We start from the raw sequence: 22,199 nt of genomic DNA, 5'->3' as shown, positions 1-22,199 counted from the left end.
AAGGATTGCTAAGTTAGTAAAACGGATTTTTTTGAAAATCAATTTAATTTTTTCCAGTGGTTACTTTTTAGAAAATCAAAAAACTAATTGGACATTCTAATAACCATTTTATTAGGGCTATCTGATAGTATTTTCAAACTAGCTGATAATTTGTGAGATACTAGTTGTAAGCACGCGTAGGCGTAGGTTTTGTGCCTAGGCAGTTTTATGCCTAGGTGTTAAAATGACGTTTTTATATTGTCAATCACGTCGCAAAAATTAATACTTTCGAATAAAAAAAAAAACAGTTTTGCTATTTCTGTGTGCATTAGGTCCAGTATTGGGTATCTATCCATTAAATAAAAAACGGGTCCTCAGCTGCGTTAAATATTACAGTAATAACAATATCGATATCACAATTATTGGCAACAATACATCATACTTTTCTTAATCTTAATACTATTTTTATATTGACATAGAAAAATTATAGTTTTCGTGTTCGTAACCACACCTGGCCTAGTAAATTGCACAGAACTATTAGAAATCTTCTTTTGCAAGTGCCACATTAAGGTTATTGTGACAAAGATTCATGTTTATATAAACCATTTATTCTAATCATTTTTACAACATATGCGGGTAATCATAACGCACATTTTAGAAATATTTTATAGATCGCCTTGCATGACATTCAAATAGATCTTAAGTCAGTCTAAATGCACCCGGTATGCATAACAGATCATATTACACCATGAATGGTTGAACTGACCGACGTACGGCGCATTAAGAAATATAAACGTGTAGTATAAAGGTGTGTATATAATATATGCATCCGTCTTACGTCGTTCGTTTTTTTTACTTTATTCGATAGAAAATGACACTCTGAATAGAATGACATATCATATTATGTCAATTTTTGATATTTTCGCTTAAAAAATAGTACCCCTTTTAAATTTCTATCTAGAGAGTCATGATTGTGTTAAAAACACTAATTTTTAATCAAGGAGCCTTGGAAAAATAGAGTTGCAGTTTAATGTTTTTAGTGTCTTGTCCTGGCCGGCTAAAAAATGCCCAAATCGTAATTTTAATCATATTTCAATTTTTTCAAATGAAACGCGGATGGCTTATTAGCATATTTGGAAAAATATTTTTTTACTAATAATTTGGTACCATATACTTGGTATTTCGAGTCAAATTGTCGTTACATTATTGTCATGGCACTCAGTTGGAGTTTTCAATGTGCTGAAAGTAAATCACCCCCAGTATCTGTATAATTATCAAAATATTCTTAAAATGTGCAACACATTAGCTACATATATTGTAAAAAAAGGTTGGAGTAACAATATCAAATAGGAAGCCTCAGTCGAGTTATTTTTTGGAACACTGGATAACTAACTTTTAGGCTTTAAAGCATTTAGTACGGTAGATTAATATTTACAAATTCAAGTAAATTGCTAATTTTAAATTTAGTTGATTTGTAATTTTATTTTCTATTAATTATGATAACTACTAGTTTTAAGTTAAAACAAATGTGCACCAAATTTTAATGCAATAATCACTCAAATCATCGTTACGCACGTGTGGCACTGGCATTAGAAGAATCAAACAATATATTCATCGTGGAAGATAAAACAAAATTTTGAGAAGCCCAATTTATAATTTAAGCTATTGGAAAGTTCTGGAAATGGTCCTGTACCCAGTACAATGTTCCATGGTATTGCACCTTTGCATTACATTAATAATAAGTTAATCTAATCACCTTTGTCAATAATATTATAACGAAATTCAAGTGTCATTAAACCACAAAAACAGTCTGGCCACTAGGTAATGCGTGTTAGCATATTTCGACCCTATCAGATTTTTTGGAAAGATAAATATTGAAAATTATTTTTTTTAATTTCCCTGTATATTTTAGAAAAGTTTTTAGAGCCAAAGGTTTTCCAATTTTTTTTTAAATATTTCTTTGACCTTGTATTACAAAAGAATAAGCCAGGTGCTTCGCCAAAATATAAACTCAATTTTATACTCATTTGAAAGATGTAATAGAAAATAAGCTTCTTTTATTGAGATGTAACAGCACTAAAAAAGTTACACTCATTTAAAAAACACTCTGTATAGAAAATAATGTATATAACTTTGTGGCGAGTTCATTTTTGCAAAAAAGGCTGTGTTATTCAATACTGAAAGAAAAATCTGAAAAAAGTATTTTTTTTGTAAAATGCCACTGGGTTAGTGTCTGGCATATACATATCAAATATATAGATTATCGCCTACCCTGCAATGTGTCGGAGTTGAAGCCGAGGTAGAGACAACTAGATAACCGGTCCATGTATATCTCACATAAGTTCGTCTGTTAGGCAGACACTGGCGCAATAGCGCAACTCCAAAATTCCGAATATCGATTAGCTCTTACTCTGAGGATTAGCCTCTTATTGGTCTAGTTATCCGATCGATAATTCAAAATCCAGGCTTGCGCACTACGCTTGAGCAGAGCTAACTGAGCGACTTATGCATTCTCAAAGACGATAAACATTTGGGAATTGCTTTTGCATTTTAGTTCGTATTATTACGTATGATTTGTGTTTTTTAAAGTTAAAGTGGAGGAAAAATCGAGGGAAAATTAACTGTAGACCCAGAGCACACTTTAAATTTAATATTCGGTGCCTAGAGAGTTTTATTAGCCATCAATAAAATTGCCATCAATAAAGTTTGTATACCATCTCGTGTATGGTACTAAAAACTAGAGTAGCTGTAAAATAACATCACACGATAGGTGTAAATAATATATTTTACTACAGCAGAGAGATAATAAAGGTACTGGTTTAAAAAAAACTGTTAAGGTATAAAATTCAGTAAGTGCTATTATTAATAAAATATTTTGTTTTATTTATGTTGTGTTTTATTTATTCCTGTGCAATATTAAAATTTTATTATTTGTCTGAGTTATATTGATAAATATAATAAATGCAGTAAGTTTTTTGAAGTTGGTTAGGTTAGGTTAGGTGAAAGTAAGAAATAGTTCTTTTTGTATTTTTTTTCGGTATGTGGCGTTTTGTTTAAAATACACCTATGTTTGTTTTGTATTTAACACAGACTGTACTCAATTAGATTTTTTCAGTTTTATACAGTTTTTTTTCACAATATTATGAAATAATCACTTGTCACCCTAATTTTAAATATATTAATTTCCTGCTATGTGTTTTTGGTACAATTGTACCAAATTATTTCTTTGTAAAATAAAATAAACTACTTTGAAATTAAAATAACAGACACATCTATCACTGTCAAGGATTTTGTTGTTGGACAGACTATAAACATGTTTTTATTGTTTAGAACAGTTTTTATTAATTTGAACACAATTTTATCCCCAAAGTTGGTACGAGTTTTTTAAAAGTAAGTAAGTTTGTTGTTTAAGACATATTTATTTTACTCTGTTTTAAACTCCATAGAGTGGATGTTATTCAATATTAAATAGGTTGGGTAACTATGAGGTGGCAAAACTAAATTCGATTTTTAGAGAACGTAATGGTACTCCATTTGTAGCACAGAATAATAAGTTTAAGCGATGAATAATTTTTTTCTAGACAATATTAGATTGAGGTGGTTATTTTGTTTTTTTACTTTTTTTTGTATTAAAATTGTTTTTTATTAAATTGTAGAAAGGTGTTCTTATTTGTTTATGGAAAGAAGAACACCTACACGTCAAAGATGTTTAAAACAGCTTTAAATAATTATTTAAAACAAGTAATTGTGTTTAACACGTTTAAAAAACACTTGTTTTTAAACAAAATGTTTAAAACATAAGAACCCTGATTACTATCCCGTAGTATTTTTCAAAAAATAACATTTTTTACTTAGATTTGTTTCAGTTGCAAAATATCCAGACATCTTTCTAGACCTTGTATAGTGTTCAGGTTCAATCAATAGGTAATTAGATATTATCAGGCAATCTTTTTGGTTTAATGACACTAGATGACACAATTCGCAAAAGAATAAAATATTGGGTCTCATCAAGTACGAAAATTGTACTAAATTAATTTGCATTGACAATACAAATATGTATCTGGCAGAGCATTTTGAAAATGTATCTCCCCTCATTCTGTTACTTTAATATCTTACAAATTATTCAACAATCAACACGTTGTGTGATTATACTGCTACGTATATTTCTGGATACAGAACTGTAAAGATATCCTAACTGTACTGTTGGTCAGATCTTAACCAGTAATAATTATTTAATAATATACTACATTTTCACTGGAACACACTCATAATGTATATGTACATATATAATCATCGATCTGATAAATATTTAAAAAAACGTTTGTTTTTTAGTAAAAATCTTATATAATCGCCAAAAACTAGGCATTTTATTCCTTAACGGTTAAATAACTATGTATATATGTATGTATTACACAACCTGAATTGATTTCTTCGTTAAAAGATACAAATATTCATTTAAAAATGTTTCTACGATGATGGTCCTTCTCACACAAAGTAAGATGATTATTAAAAAATTCTTTTATTGTACGAGAAAAAATAATAAGGAAGGAGCTTTTTTGTTTTATTTCCCTAGACTTCAATGAGTCTAGTACGACGTTGAAGACTACCTATCGTCCATTACCACTTGTTGAAACATGTTCATCCCGGTTGACATTTGTGACTTAACGTCCTGACTTCCCACAGCAGCAGTCCCATCTTTCGCTATGAAAAGTTGAAGACGCGATGCTGAAAAACAGAAATATCCATAGTTAGAACACAATAGTTACCGTAAAATGGGGGGAATAGAAACATAGTGGTGAATAGAAACAAAATTTCTGAAAAAAATCAAATCACGATTAAAAATATTCGAAGTAAAAAGAGTCGACATATCTAATTTTTCTATCATTGGTAATACACAATAAAATGTAAAAACTATATTTTTATCTGTGGCAGCACTGTTTCTGTCAATCAGCTGATCAATAAATGTGAGATCGATTTATCACCTATTTTGTATGGCGCGAAAACTTTATAAATAAAATATTTATTTTTAAACTAATACATAAGCTGGTACATGTAAGTTGTTATATTATATGTATTGTTAATTATTGTTAAACCTACTTAAATATGTAATAATTTACTGTTTCTAATCACCTTGTTGGAAATAGAATAGATAAAAACCTTAACATCAATGTGTGTTTCTATTCTCCCGAATAGCAGGTCAATAGAAACACAAGTGTTATTTTTATATAATATTTATATGCATATTTTTCAAAAATCAAATTATATGTATACGTAAAGAACAAACAAAGACCCATGTTTTAAAATATTCGGGAAAATAATACCACATTTTTATCAACCGGTATATCGCTAATGGCCTACGAAACTGTTTCTATTCACCCCATTTTACGGTACTTATACTATAGCAGAGATGGGTTGTTATTTAACTGTCTGTTATTTTATAACAGTTATTTAGAAATAACATAACGCAACCGTTGCTACTTCTAAAAAATAACAGATATAAAATAACGACACGTAGAGATCGACCGCTCGTAACACAAAGTCGGCACTATTTTGCTTTCTGCAAACTTATTTTTATATATTAATTTACATCTTCAAGTTTTTGTTTTGTTTCAGTACTTCGTTATTAAGTTTCAGTTACTTAGTTATTTTTAGCCGACCATACCAACAGGTATGGTAGGCTATTAAGATCAGCAAAAAATTTTTTTTTTAATTTCACTTAAAATGAGTTATTTGTACAAAATATTTTTATGGTGTCTGTCTGCCTGTCTGTCCGTCCGTCTGTAACACGATAACTCAAAAACCGCTAAACCGATTTTAACCAAACTTGGCACAAAAATACTGCACCCGAGAATCTGGCCATTAGTTTTTGGTGAGGGTGGAGGGTTCGTAAGAGGGTATGGGAGGTTAAAAATTTTAAAAAATCGTAACTCCAAAATTACAGTAGCTAGCGAAACGCGGTTTTCAATTTAAGATTAGGAATAACATTTGCAACAAAATTTGTAATAACATCAAAATCAAAGTCGCAGTTGTTGAGATAATTGATTATTAACATATTTTAATATGGGCGGCTATACATGCCTCCCGGCGCCAATTTTTATTAATATTTTTAAATATTATGTACTTTCATGGTTTTTTGCTACTTTTTAAAACTTTTCAAAGACAATTTTACTTGCCTATCAGCAATAACGATATCAAGAAATTGTGAATGGTGATTAGAAATTTAGTGATTCAATGAAATAGAATTTTAGTGATTAGAATTATTAAGTGCTTTTCAACTGCTTAAATAAATAAAGACTGTCAAAGTTAATTATTTTTTTAATATTAGTTATATTGATTTTTATTAATAATTATTTTCTTAATTATTAATAATATAATAAACATATTCTAAAAATTAAAACAGAGTTTGATTTGTTTATAAATTTTATATTTTAAGTACATTATTTTTTATTAAGAAATAAATATGAAGATTTGTATGATTCTACTACAATTTGGATTTTAGATGTTTAACGTTAAAGTCAAAAAGTAACAGAAACCTGTTATTTTAAGCTGTTATACAGGGTGGTCCGAATTGTATTCCGGAAACTTAGGCAGCATAGTCTGCAGATAAAATGAAATAGAAAAGTTCGTATAAATGTAGGTCCTAAAATGCTTAGTTTCAGAGATACAGGGTGTAGAAGTTTCATTTTTATTTCGATTTTTTCTAAATAATTTCTGAAGTAACGTCAATATTTGGATGAAAATTGGTGTCTGGAAGTTTTTTGACATGAGAAATTTGATTTTGATGTCAATATGACTCCTACTAGTAGAGGGCGCCACCTACATGTGTTTTAACTGTTTTGAAGCGTAATAATTTTTTGTCCGTTCCTATATAAAACCTACCGAGCGAAAAAATACACATCTCTGCAACTTTTTACGTAAAAAATATCTCTTTGTAAAAATCGCTACGAGCAACCGTTCTCAAGATATTTAGAATGGAAATTATGGACATGTCATTATTGACAAAAAATAAACACGTTAAGTAGATAGTTATTTCACTGAAATAATCAATTTGAAAATTTTTATTTTTTTTAAATTAATTTTTCTGCAAAAAATGATGATAAAACAGTTTCTGTTATACTTTTGGCACAAAAATATTTCAAATTTATGATTTCAGTTTAATAACTATTTAGTCAACATGTTTAATTAATGTCAATGATGACAGGTATTAATAATTTCGATTCCAAATATCTCGAAAACCATTATTCGTAGCGATTTTTACCAAGAAACCTTTTTTACGTAAAAAACGTCGTAAATGTATATTTTTTACTCAGTAGTTTTATACAGGTACGGACGAAAAGTTATTACTCTTCAAACCGGTTAAAAAATATGTAGGTGGCGCCCTCTAGTAGTAGGAGCCATATTGACATCAAAATCAAACTTCTCATGTCAAAAAACTCCCAGACACCAGTTTTCATTCAAATATTGACTTTACTTCAGAAATTATTTGGAAAAAATCGAATTAAAAATGAAACTTCTACACCCTGTATCTCCGAAACTAAGCATTTTGGCACATACATTTATACAAACTTTTTTACTTATTTTTATCTGCAGAATATGATGCCGAAGTTTCCAGAATACAGTTCGGACCACCCTGTATATAAATAACAGTAACAGTTTCAACTGTTATTTAAAAATAACGGTTTTGCCATAAACATGTATAAAAGGTAGACCATATGTATTGATTTATTTTGGCCTAAAATGTACAAGCAAAATGTAAACAAACCGTTTATTTTCAAATGGCAACACGCTTAATATAACGCTTTTCTCAGAATTTGTCGACGTCTTTGGAGTAGTTTCAGGATTTTTATGTGTTAAATGAATAAATATCTCTATTAAAGCCGTACCGAGCGCTGCTGTCGAAATTTTAAAACATCGGTTGAAATGCACCAAATCTATACCCACCTATAAATACTAGTAAATATTTTAATTTCTATCACCCGAAAACCTTTTTCGAGAATGAATTACAACCCTCCCTAAAATAGATTGAAAAATTGATTTTTCTGTGTCATCAACCCAACTATCTTACCAACTTCATGAATGGGGACATTTCATTTACTCATAATAAATGTACATTCTGCGAAAATGCCATTATATCTATCGATTTAAAGATCCAGGCCGATGGGCTATTTATACCCTTAAATAGGTATATAAATAGAATAATTAAGTTGAACTTTTGCTTCTGCTCGTGCAGTTTCTTGATGCGATAAATTAGTTTTGAATAAATTTTAATGAAAATTAAAACAGTATAAAAATCCCCCTTAATTCTATTAAAAAAAGCATTAATGTTTTAAAATAAATATAAAAAAATTGGTCAAGTGCGAGTCGGACTCGCGCACGAAGGGTTCCGTACCATTCATTATCTATACAACATTATATTATAAACTTTTTTTCCGATTTAGCTGAAATTCTGAATGCGCGTATAAGTAAATTAAAAAAAAATGAAGAAACACATTACTAAAAATTGTATTAATCAATAATAAATATGTAAAAAGTAAAAATAAATATGTAAAAATTAAAAAAAACGATTTAAAAATGTCGCCTTGACTAGGATTCCAACCTGCCTTACTAGGGCTCCAACGTCATAGCAGTGTAAAGTCCTAACGCTTTAAACCACGCGGCCACCGAGGACTTGAAAGATTCTAAGTAAAATTCTTACTTAAAAGATAATGTTTAGTGAAAGTACTTTTTTATTTATAAACATTTATTTAATTCTGTTTTTAGTATTTGTTCTTATAGCGGCAACATAGATACATTATCTGTAAAAATTTCAACTGTCTAGCTATAACGGTTCATAAGATAGAGCTTTGTGACAGACGGACGGACAGCGAAGTCTTAGTAATAGGGTTGCCGTTTTTACCCTTTGGGTACGGAACCCTAAAAAATAAGTAAAAATAATACCAGGACATGACGGCCTAGACGGAACTATTATTTACTTTGAATGTGATAGACAATGATTCAGTATTAAAACTAAAAGAGTTTCGGACTTCCATTGTTTTTATTAATTTTGCTTACAATAAGTAAGCAAAAACAAGTAAATACAAGTAAAGACAGATGCAAGCAAAATAAATAAAGACAATGGAAGTCCGAAACTATTTTAGTTTTAACTATTGTCTAGTCTCAGATGGTACAAAAATCAAATATCACTTACTCTCGGCAGAACCATCGTGCTGTTCCAAATTGGTGGTTTTCAACAGTTCGTCTATAAAATCGACGGGGTTCACCCTGGTGTTCTCAACTCTGCACGATACGGTACCGGCCCCGTCGTCTTGGCCATTGATCAGCTTTTTCCTCCTTTCGAAGGTAGCCTTAGCCCTTTCCAGGGAGCCCCCTTCGCTGCTCGTCGCCAAACTACCGGAGCTGGGATTCCTGTACAAACAAAAATAGAAACAGATCTATAATTAGAATTAGTAGTAAATACTGATTACTCTTCCTCGTTATACAGGTTACTGGTTACTATATTTGAAATCACGATACTAAATTAATAAGGTTAAATTTGAATAAATATCAGTTAGAAACGTCTCATTTTTTGTTAAAAATGTCTTGTATGATTATAAATAAACATAATTGTAATGATAATTTACAGAATCAGAATCACACTATTTAAAGTATATCAAACTAAGACGTTTATGGATGTAAAGCACCAGATGGCGGGGCGTATTTTACAGCCTTTTACTACAGAAAAATATTTTTTGTGTCAATTGTTTATGAATCGACCAGATACTTTTTATCTATTAGATGTTATGCTATAAAAGCTTATAATTATACAATTCGACCATTCTAAATACCTGACAAATTCTGCAAGGCCGACGAGGCCGATGTTTCTCACTGATAAGAAAAAAAATTGTTTAGATAATTTTCGAGATATTTTTTTCTTTCTGAATGTACATTTTAAGATATTTTATATTCTTTGTCCGCTTGGTCATACTGGTTGCACGTATCGAAGTTCTGTTTCTTCTAGTTTTAAAAAAATTTCTTATTTCTTTGTAGTTGTAGTGTAAAATTAGATTAATTTATTAAGTTTGATTATAGTGTAGAATACCAGAAGTAGTTTATAAGAGTTTATTTTGTAGTTAAGTAGTAGGTGAAGTTACTTGAGTATTTTTTTTCTTTTTCTTTTTCTTCTAATGTAGTAATACTATTAAGTATTGTGATAGATACACTATATCTTCTTTCAACTTCGGTTAAAAGTGAGTTATCATATAATTTTGGTTTTCTGGTAGTAGAATATAGGAACAAAAATCTGATCATATTTATTTTAAATTAAATTAATCTAGTCTTATTAATCAAATTAAACTAGTCAAATAATAGGAATTCTAATCAAAGTTTTTTGAAAAATATAAACTACCTATTACTAATAACTATGAACTATATCTTTATCGTTCGCAGAAATCCGGGCTATATTATTACATTACTCGAAGAGAAATAGCGTAAATAATCGATATTTTTAACTCCGCCCCTAATCACATCTTCCATTCATTTTAAAGCTTCACGATTTGCCCACCAGCTGGCAGCACATTTTGTCCTACCGGTTGAGTAACTTTAAGAATATATAAACGAGTCTATTACATTCTAGGAATATCAAAAAAGTTATTTGAATGATGTGTAAAAAAACTGTATTAAAAATAAAAACTATTATTTATTATAACGTATGATCGAAAAAAAATGGCGTCCAGTTGGCTTGGAAATGACGACGTTCAATGACATTTCCAATATAATTTTACATATAAAATGACAGCGATCTTCATTTCATAGCCATCGCTGACGCCGTTTTTATTCGATCATACGGTACTGTTAAATGTATAAGTTCATAGAGAAATTGATAAGATCATAGAAAATATTGAAGTAATAAAATAAAACTCAAATATAGATTTAGCTTTTAAACCAAAACAAACAAAACCGCGTATGTGACCAAAATATCAGTATTGTCCTAAAATACCTTCTCTAAAATGATGTTACTATTTAATTTTTCCTAATCAGAAAACTTTAAAAGTAACCTGTATAACTTCAAAAAATATGTTCGTATAATATCTCGAAGAGCTACAAAAGCGATGAAAATATATCACAAAACTGATAATATAAAAAAAAAACAAATTAAAGACTAAAACTTTAAAACTTGGCAACATCGTCTCTAATAAAATTTTTCCCTTTTTAGCATAATACATATGCATACGATTCGCATTTCTTTATTAAAAAAAGTTCATATGCAGACAATAAAATATCGCCCGATTACATAATGCAGCATGAAAGGGAGCCAACATGGGCGTTGGCAACGTTACAAGTTAGCTTTCACGGTCACAGAATAACAACGATGTTGCCAAATTTCAACATTAATGGATTAGTTTGTAATATCTAGAAGCGGAAGAAAAATAACAAAAAAAGTAAAAGCCAAGTACAATTACAGAAAAACAGTGCCAAATAAAAATGATGAAACATTTAAATATATGAGTGGTCATTTTTAATATTAAATCATTATTTGGTCAAAATGGCTTGTTCTCAAGTATCTTCACAAAATTCTACACAACTTTTCGACTTGTATTTTCTATATAATAATTAAATATAAAAAATATACAAATTTTTGGCAAATAGAGTGATGAAATTTACATATTATTTTTTTTTTTAAATGCAAATATACGGAACGGAATCAATTCTTTATTCTCTGTGAGTTATAAAATATTATGTACTTACTGAGAAACTCATTGATACTATTTCAGTATTTACAACGATCTAACATATAAATGACCACTATTTATAGAAGAATAAAGGATTCGGACGAACACTAACAGTGATGCGCCCGCGCTGGGCCTGCGCTGTAAGTTTGGCAAAGACGCCACGCTATTCTCCTCGGGCTGGTCGTCCGGCGGACTACACGACGTCATCGGAGCCAACTTGGTAACGGTGGCGCCATCTAGGAGCATCTTGCGGTGCAGCCTAAAGGAGTGAGCGGGGAGTTAGTATGAATGATACGTGTTAATGTATTAAGTGGTGATCATGGTACAACGAAAAAAAGGTATGGTATGCTTAGATCCTACGTACCACGTCTCGTAGAAAAGGATATTATAATACTCTAATTCTGATATTAACATATTTCTTTTGGTCGCTGTTAGTACATATATTTTTTCTATCTTTGTTATTAGTACCAACTCTGACAAGGAAAATGCTAACCAATTCTTTAATAGTAGCAAATGAGGTATTGAATACTAAAATGCTTTAGAATAAACGTACCGTGTTTTTTATATCTATTAGTAAATTTTTGTGACCTACTAAGTTTGCATTAGATGTTTTTCGAGAACCACAAGCTATCTCGGAGACTCTTAATACCTATAATGAGTTGTGTTAAGCTATATTGAAAAAAAAAATTCAATATAGCTTTAAAGAAATTGCCAAAAAAACTGCAAACATTGTTATTTTAAACTGATGGTCCTATTAGTTTCTTTTAAAATTTAGTATTTTAATATCAAATACTCTTACCGAAATATAAGCGTTTATAATGAAAAAATAATAATTGGACAGCTGAACACTGTGCACGCTGAAAACTGTGCAGTCATAATATATCTTAAACGTCATAGTTTGTAACTATGGTGACATCGTCTAAAGATCTAGCTGAATGCTGTAAAGACAAGTGGCCATATTCCAGCAGAAGAAGATCTCAAGGAAGACAGCGACAAACTACCTTGAGTATATTTCCTAATACAGCCTCTCAAATCGTACCGTTCGGATTTGGCGATAAACTGTAGACCCTGTATTTTTGTAAAAAACTGATGATACATATGGAGCAACCTTAGGGAGCAATAAGGACGTCACGGCACTTCATATGATTATATCAAATGGCTTGGACTATCAAATGGACCATTAAATCTTGGTGCGATTCGAACCTCCTGAGTCTCAACATTTCTAAAACTAAAGCTTTGTCGTATAAAAACTTACTGCAGCCTTTTGTACTTAACAACACCACCACTGATGTCGTAAAATCTGTAAAATTCTTAGAGCTTGTTGTAGACAATTCTCTAAAATGGGACATGCATATCGACGCTTTGTCGAAAAAAATAAGCTCTGCCTGTTTTGCATTAAGATCTCTTTCTAAGGAGCTTAACGTCAGGGGCTAGAACTGTTTATTATGCACTTTTTGAGTCGCACCTCAGGTATGCCCTTCCATTCTGGGATACGTATTGTGCGACTCAATTTGACCGTATTTTCAAACTCCAGAAGAGAGTTGTTCGATATTCACTGGGACTAAACAGCAGAACTCATTGCCAAAACATTTTAAAAAAATTAAAAATATTAACTCTCCCTTCCTTATTTATATTTGTGAATCCGTTTGCCTAATACGTAAACATGTATCAGCTTTTCAAGAAACGCCATCTCACACTTATCCACTCAGGAACGCGGAGCAAGATCTTTATCTACCTACCCCACGCTCAGAGTTAGTTAAAAGTTCAATATTATACAACTCAAAAAAAATGCACAATCACCTGCCATTTGAAATCAAATCCATAACATCATTTTCTTCATTTCGCAAAGCATTGAAATCTTATTTACTAGACAAGGCTTTCTACGCCGTAAATGACTTATATTTTGATAATCGAATTTGATCTTGTAAACACTGGTCTAATATTTGCTATTAGTATATTTATTATAAACTTACTAAATATTTTTGAATCCTATTTTCATTTTTTTATTCTTTGACATTGTAAACATTTATAAATGTTTATTTTAAACAATAAGACTGACAATGTAATTTGTATACTTGTTTTGTATTCTCTTTTGTTTGTTTACTTGTTTGGTTACTTTGTTTGTATTTTATGTACTTTACCTTTGTCTACAAATTGTATTTTTTTTGACAATAAAGGCATTTATTTATTTATCACAAGTACATGTGAGAGGCCAACTACGTTTTATATAAAGCTTGGCACTGTGTAAAGAAGGAGAAAATAAACAGTTGCCTATTTTTCAAAAAAATATATTTTTTAAATAATTTTTGTAAAGTTTTCCATTAATTGCAATAGCTGCTGTTAAATTAAGCTATTATTAAGCCACAACGTAATGCTGTTATAAATATATACCATACCTTTTTATACCATGTATAGTGATAGGAAGGAAATGTTAAAAGTAGGCGGGCGTATTATAGGAGTGAAAATAGAAAGGTAATTATTATGCTCAAAGAACAACAATTTCAAGAATGTGCACTAACAATTCAATATCAAAATCTTGTTAAGAATAAAACGTATAAAATGATACTACATTATTTATAAAGTTTCCATAATTTCAACTAAAAATGTGCTAGATATAATAAAACTAAAATGGAGGTGTTATATGTATACGTACGGTTAGATGAGTTTGGTCTGGGGATCCCTTGACTGCGATATTTACACTACTTATATACAACGGCATAACTATAATTAATGAATTCAAACAGGTAGAAGCGCAGATAGTTGTTGATTTCTTTATGCTAACATTGAAAAACTGACTCAACATTAAAATAAAAAAAATATAACACAATTAAACTCCAGTGCAAGATCTAAATTCAAATTTTACAGGGTGGTGCGAACTGTATTCCGGAAACTTTGGCAGCATATTCTGCTGATAAAAATAAGTAAAAAAGTTCGTATAAATTTTTTTTATCAGCAGAATATGCTGCCAAAGTTTCCGGAATACAGTTCGGACCACCCTGTATATTATTCTTAAAAAAATATATTATATTGACAAAATGAAAATGATTTTACCTATTTGAAGTTCACGTCTAAATCTAATTACAAGCTAAATTAAAATATATCTTTTAAAAGATCTAAGATAGAATTAAATCAATTTAATCTAAAAATAAGTTTAATTACATGATTGTAAAGGTTGTTAGAAAGAAAATAGAAAGCTACTTTCCACCTACATATATTGCTAGATAAATAGAAACATATAAAATGAATTATAAATACGTTAAAAATAGGAAGTTTAGTAAATGAAGAATGATTTTTGATAAAGTCCATCTGGCAATTTACTTACCCTTATATCCCTAATTAATTTTCAGCATAAAAAGCATTTCAAAGTGTATTTCATACATGATAATGATTTACCTTTATATCAGTCTTACACTGTTAAAAAAATTCTGTAAGATTCATAATAGATTAAACACATTTTCCAATATTCTTGTTGAAAATTAAATAAAAAATAAAATAATATTGTCAAATTAATAGCATCAAGTATATTGCCTCTGCCTGAAACACGTTCTTGGCTTAACGAAAAAAAAATAACTTAATAGAAAAAAGTTTTTAAAAGGCATAAATTATATTGACTTATTTATTAAATTTAAGTTAAAAATCATAATATATTCGTAATACAGCAACAAAGGTAGTAGATTAAATTTACAAGAAAGCATACCCAGAAAAGATCCAGTGGTTTTCAAAATTTAACCAAAAAATTATTTTTTTCTTAAATTTTTAAAGTAAAATAACTTGGTTATATTGGAGTTATTTGAAAAACGGTAAAGACAAAATAATATGTTTCTTTTATCGAGATCTACCAGCCCTGAAAATATTTGCACTTATTTAAAACTTACCCTGTATAAAAATACCAGAAGGGCAATGAAACATGCAAAAAAGACAGCTGCAAATTCAAATAATCTGTCTTCGTTTTACTTCAATGACAGCAACAGATACTTTCCCAAGTTTTTATAAAGGTGGACATCGGCAAATATCGGCAACATCTACAGTACTTGGAGACTACTTATATTATGGAGAACGAAGAAGATGGGTGCCGGTTCAGATTTTTTTATAATATAAAATTGTAGATACACTTTAAAATGCTAGTATTATTGCGTTAGTCTTAATAACCCAGCCACAAAATGCACAAAATCACCCTTTTACCACACCGACCAACAAACACCAACTAAAAAATGAACCAAAACTCTAAAAAATATATTCCCATTCCTACCTGTCCATGGGTCCTGGAACCAGCAAAAGCCCGTCGTTGCCCGCTTTCAAATTGCCCATCGAGACGGCCCTCGACTCCTGATTGGACAATAAAGTATTGGTGGGGGGGAACAAACTAAGACCGTTACTTATGGGCGTGGATTGGGTGTTAGCCCCGCCCTTTCGCGGTAGGCGTGGCGTTAAAAACGACGCTAATATATTCGAAATCGATCGTTCCTTTCGAGGTGGGTTTGGCGAGATTTTCGGAATCTGAAAGTCACTTTTGGAGTAGCGCAGTCCACTGTCCGATTTTCTCTCACAATACGGAGGCCAGCTACTAGGTTTTTGTCCACCGTTAATGGTATTCGCGACGAATACCGGTCCTTGGCCTGGTAAATCGTTACGTATTCTTTCAACGACACTACTCGAAGCGCTCTTTTGTAACGCGTTAAAATTTCGGCTAAACACGTCCGTTTTAACGGTAAAAGACTCGTCAGGAGTTCCAAAAACGTCCTCCACGTCACTGAGTGTCCCATTAGGTTCGCTTTTTTGGGTCGTATACTTCGGGGGAGTGGAAAACTTATCACATTGAGGCGTGAGAAACACTTCCGGTTGCTGACTAGCCAGAGGGCTGGTCGAAATATCGTCGGCCCCGCCCATACTCCCTTGAGGCGTGTGAAAAACTTCGGGCGTGGACGTGTCCAAAGCGCGAGAACCGAAAGACTCCGACAGGATGGTGTTGGGAATGTAAATGCGGTGTTTGGGGAGGGTGTAGGTGCGTTGGAATTTGGAGGAGGGCCGTCGAAGCGACTGGTGCTGGAAGGCGTTCCTGTTTGCCAATAATATTATGAATGCATGCATGTGGTTCGTATAAAATAAAAAGTAAAATAAAAAAATGAGAGCAGTGAGCAATACTAAAGATCTTCTATACTTAAGAGTTAACTATGTAAATGTTATTTAATATTCACATATTTATAAAATAACTATACACTTTCTAGAGACGTATACAGAAACTATTTTAAATATCTAGTATCTTATCTAAACTAAAAGTGGTTGTTATATTACGCTACATGCAAGCCAGCATGAAGTGAAAATGTATTTTCCCCTAAGTGTTAAATAGCTTCCATAGATTGTTAAATTTTACCCCGTTTATGCAAAATTGCTTTTAAAATATATCAAAATGTAACAAAACTATTTCTAAATTTTTGTGTATATAATTTTAGGCATGTCCAACATTAAATTACAAAATAAAATCAAATGTCACAAGCATGACGGCAAAATGTATTTTCCAAATTATTTGATTTTTTAAATAACTTCCATACAGCCCTGATCATTTTATTTCCGTGGTCTGCACTTTAATGCATACGACAGAGATAAATATATACGACCAGTTGACAGACAGAGAGACAAAATAAAAAGCGTCATACATTGTTGCCGGTTCGTATGAGAAATAAAATAATAAACAAGATAATATATCTAAGCTATTCTATATATAATAATATATTCTATATATGAGGGGTTGAGTTTCAAAACTCGTCTTATCCATTTTTGGTAATTTTGAGTAAAAGTATCTATAGTCTAGTATTGGCAGCCCTGCACAATATTCAGCATCATTTTTGTGGCATAACTCATTCTATCCTGTATAATTTACATGTTAAAGTCTTGCATTTGTTCCAAGACTAATTAGGTTGCTGTTAGTTTTTTGCGATTATTGAAAATTAACTAATTTGGATAAAACTAGTTTTGGAACTCAGCCCCTCATATAATAATGCTCATTTCTGTTAGATAGTTGTTTTGGAATTTATTACAGCTGTATTAAAATGAGTAACTAGTTGTGAAAACTGAAGTAGGTACCAACCCTAGATGCGACATTTTTCTTAAACACCTAATTGTGCGGTTTGAAATTTTGATGCAAAATTCGGCGATCCGCATAGAAAAAATGTATCAACCTAACTTTTATCTCTTTTTAGTACATTTAATTTTTCATTTAAGCTGTGTATATCACTGTCTTACACGTTAAAATCCAGACCACGCAGTCTCAATGACCAAATCGGTATTCATATTATCAAATCTTACACTTTTCATGTAAACATGGCATTAAAAAAATGATTATGTATTCCTAAATGTTGAGTTATACGCCCATTTTCCACTGATTAAGTTTATTACAATTACTAATATTTTTCTAAGATGTCTAATATACAGAGTGTTCCTTAATGACATGCTAATATTTAAGGAGGTGATTCTTGGACCTATTCTAAGAAAAAAAACTTCATATGAATATAATATCCTAAATATCTTAACGTTTCAGATACAGAGTGGTAAAATTTTCATTTTTTTTTTCTTTCAAAATATTTCTGATGTTATATTTGATACACGTCTTTCATGCACCAAAATGCTTATTCTAATTTTCATATACAAAAAATGGTTTTATTTCTTAATTTCCCTTCAGCCGATGCAGAAATGATATCCACACAACAGTCTCCGCATCAGATTTTCAGCAATTTGACCCTGACCTTTTTTGACCCTTTGACCCTTGACCCCTGACCAATTTGACCCTTGACCCTTTAATTTTTTTAGCTAAAACTATGCGTCGGATGAAAAAATCAAGAGATAACAAATTTTAGCAATGAATAAAGATTTTGAAAATAATTTTTATTATAAGAAGAGTCAGTGGTGTATCACTTTTTTCTCAAAAAATATTCAATGTAAACCCCTTATGACGGCACTGGTTAAAATAAATAAAATTCTTTGTACACCAAAAAAGGCACTTTGATGCATAGAAAACGTCCCAAGTAGCATTTGGACGTTATCTAACGTCGGGTATACGTCGCGTTCAATAAACCCGACGTCAGGTACCAAAGTCGGTTCGACCGCCTGACGACCCTTATTTGCACCTAAATGGGTAATACAGATTCGGGTCGCCTCGACGTCGGTATCTGACCTAATAAGGAATGTAATTCTACCAATTACCAACGTCATATTACGTTGAATTTTAGTCACTTAAAATTCGTCGCTAAGCACTTACGTTATGTTTGGTTTCATATTCGCTACCAAGAATACATAAAAACCTAACCAAACTACCTAGTTACAAATGGATTCATAATCACTCCTCGAATATAACTATATAAGTGCCTATCTAATTTCATATTATAATAATTCTGAATCATTAATCCAGACATCAGTTTTGTAAACGGAAGTCACTTTCTTGATATATCTGATTAAAATACTCCGGAAAACAACGAGCGCCTTCAAAATTAGGTAGATTTATGAAATAAAAATATCTATAAAAAAGTAACTCGCAAAATATTTTTTTAATTTTCTAGCTGGTTTAATCATAAAACTGTACTGTGGTTCCCCCCAAACTCAACCATATCAATATTATTCTACTAGAAATCGAAATGTGAATATAAATTTTAAAAACATAAAACGATTTTAAAATGGCTGACAATCGGATACGTGTTAAGAATGGCGGATTTCTGTGTCCGACTTAATATGAACTACCAATATACCAATTCCGACCGGGTCTCCAACATTAGTCGTCAAACACGACCGAAGTCATCAAACCGGACGACCGGCAATCGTATTATGACGTATATAATTCCAACGTACGCCACGTAACCTCACTTTGCGTAGCAGTGATTTGTGGATTTGTGCAACTATATTTTAGTTTTTGTTTTCTCCTTAAAAAAAATGGGCAGCCACTTTTTTAAGCCTAACCTCACATGTCGGAGGAGGATGGGGTCTGCTGGTTTCCTAAGCTAAAAAATGAAATTAAGATGCACCAGTGTAATGCAGCATCTCTTCCGGATAAAAAGCATTTACGGGTGGAGGCAAGACATCACTACTACTATTATTATTTTGCAAAAGCCTCTACCTCTTTCTGTAAAATATAGATGAATACCTTTTTAGTGTTTTTTAGACATAATAAAAAAATTAAATTAGTTCATTAGGTCGTAAATGCTACTTAATGGGTTGTATTTACGGACGTAAATAGAGATACGTAAATTAGGTTATAAATATGAACATAAAATACAACAAAATATAATTGGACGTTACTTTAGGGATTCAGTGAGACGTATCCTATTCGGATAACGGGTAGACGTCGGGCTAGTTCAAGTATATGTACGTCGTGCAAGCCAACGTGGGAACGACGTTGGGAAATTAATAAAAATGGTACGTTGTTATTTTGTACGTCGACAGATGGTTGGATTTACCAACTCGGATCCAACGACGTCGCTTTTAATAGGAAAGCGACGTCACAGGTCGTATCACCAGCACCCGACCTAAATTTGCACAAAGTCTGACGTCGCTTCAGGTCAGATTTAGTTCGAAGTCAGATAGATGCTACTTGGGGTGTATCAAAAAAATCAGAGTTATTATGAAAAAACATTTTTTTTTAGAAAATGTTACCACCCTGTATCTCAGAAACTAAGATGTTTAGGACAAACATTCAAATGATGTTTTTTCTCTTAGAATAATAATTTTAATAAACAATAATTGTCTAAGAATCACCTCATTAAATATTAGCATATCATTAAGGAACATCCTGTATAGAATTTACCCCACTATCTATATTATTTTGATTAAAAATATAAATGTATCCAAAAATACAAACAAGTTTCATTTAAGCTATAATAATCCACTTAATTCTTATTACAGCATATAGATAAAAAATAATTAGAATCGTATTTATAGAATAGAAAGACATTTACAAAAAAAACTGTTATGATTTTTTTTACAATTTATCGAAATATTTACAATAAAATTTTCCCAGTGGGTTATTTTACAAAATATAAACCCTGAATATTTAAAATACCATATTTTACACTTAAATTAATCGCATGCGGTAAAACATCAAACATAATTCCATTTAAAAATAAAGATCCGTTTCAATTGGTTAACCTAACCAAAAAAATAACCCTCTCCTTTAAGCCCTCTTTTCCATCAATAATTTACATAGCCCCTTTTGAATTTTTATACTCCCAGCCCGCCTACACCAAACAAAAAGCATCGCTATTTCGATTATTACCTGATATGTCCTGCGGCCGAATCGCCACTACTGCTCTGGCGACTGTGGGATATGCTACTGTAGCCCGACGCCCGCGACATCTGGCTCGTATTGGACGAATTGCGACTGTGCCCCGGCTCCTGGGCGTGACCAGGGCCGGCGTAGTCGGTCGCTTGTTCGCAATGCACGATGGGCGGGACCAGCTCGTTTCCTGATTGGTCGGTGGGCGTGGGAGCGGTCAAACTTCCTTCCGTCAGGGTTTGGCCTATCACGAGATCTGTAAAAATGCGAATTTGAAGTTTTGTAACAAATTGGTTGAATAAGGAAATGCCAGTTTTACCTGAAGACATTAGAGGAGGCCGTTTTTTCGGTAAACTACCGAATCCGGAACTGCCACTGTTAATGGAGCCGGCCAAGGAACCGCTGGAGAATTCATCTGATCGTTGATCTGTAGTGGCATCTTCCATTAAAGTTTGCTTATGCTTAAGAGATGGGGAAGGCCTAGAAATAATTAATAATTTTCACAATAGTTACAGTACTTTATAGTATTTTTTTTTTATTTTCTACAAATTCTCTGCCTGTTGACTACCATAGAAGGCAAATGTAAAAAAAAATGTAAAAAATGTAAAAAAAACATGAAAACAGTTCGAAATGTGTTTTTATTTGTAGTTTTTGCTAAATTGTACGATGACATAACTTTCATTTATTTTGCTCCTGTATCAGAAATTGTTACTACAGACTGATTAATTTACATTTTTTACCTCATGTATTTTTCTCACAAAACATACCAATTTAAATTAAAAAATAAAAATGAAATTCATATTGCAGTCCGATCGACTTTACGGACGGTGAATTTTTAAGAAACAAAATTCTAATATACTCAACTTTTTAAAATAAAACTTAATATACTCAACTATTATTTAGAAATAAAAACTCTGGCTTTTCATAAGGAAAAACTATTATCTGATCAGTTGGTTGTTTTTTAGTATCTATTCATAAAAAAATCTTCATTTGTCAAGCAATCTTACTTTTATAATTTTTAAACTACCTGTTATTGTGTCTTGATCCTTGATGTTTACGCTTTTACCAAGTGACAATATAAAGAAATATTGCCTTAAGAATTGGTAGTCCCTTGCAAGAACTTAAAATATGACAAAAATCTCAAAAAATGGATTTCCAATTTCAACTCGTCGTTTACAGGGTTTACGGATAAAGAATACCGTAGCAGACCGTAGTTCTGCTTTCAGTCGACAGAGTGAGTGGTTGCCGGAACTACT

At 31.4% G+C, this 22,199-nt stretch overlaps 1 protein-coding gene across 2 annotated transcripts in view; it reads right to left on the bottom strand.

Annotated features, from left to right (window-relative positions):
* Positions 1 to 3,601: 3,601 nt before the first annotated feature.
* The window catches only part of LOC115884545 (protein FAM102A), a 99,676-nt gene continuing 81,078 nt past the window's right edge, over positions 3,602 to 22,199 (bottom strand). The window contains exons 5-9 of one of the 2 annotated variants that reach the window (XM_030903160.1): positions 21,263 to 21,423; positions 20,944 to 21,199; positions 15,937 to 16,743; positions 9,167 to 9,384; positions 3,602 to 4,704 (exon numbers count right to left, since the gene is read on the bottom strand). In XM_030903160.1, the coding sequence (XP_030759020.1) occupies positions 4,583 to 4,704; positions 9,167 to 9,384; positions 15,937 to 16,743; positions 20,944 to 21,199; positions 21,263 to 21,423 (1,564 nt within the window). In that variant the 3' untranslated portion in view covers positions 3,602 to 4,582. Of the gene's footprint in view, positions 4,705 to 9,166; positions 9,385 to 11,799; positions 11,947 to 15,936; positions 16,744 to 20,943; positions 21,200 to 21,262; positions 21,424 to 22,199 lie in introns of both variants that reach the window. The other variant, XM_030903162.1, reaches the window with a different exon arrangement.

This window comes from Sitophilus oryzae, unplaced genomic scaffold, assembly GCF_002938485.1.
Source record: "Sitophilus oryzae breed Bouriz unplaced genomic scaffold, Soryzae_2.0 scaffold_302_pilon_pilon, whole genome shotgun sequence".
Taxonomy (NCBI): domain Eukaryota; kingdom Metazoa; phylum Arthropoda; class Insecta; order Coleoptera; family Curculionidae; genus Sitophilus; species Sitophilus oryzae.
The sequence above is the reverse complement of the archived record's forward strand: the minus strand, read 5'-3'. Positions and strand labels throughout refer to the sequence as shown.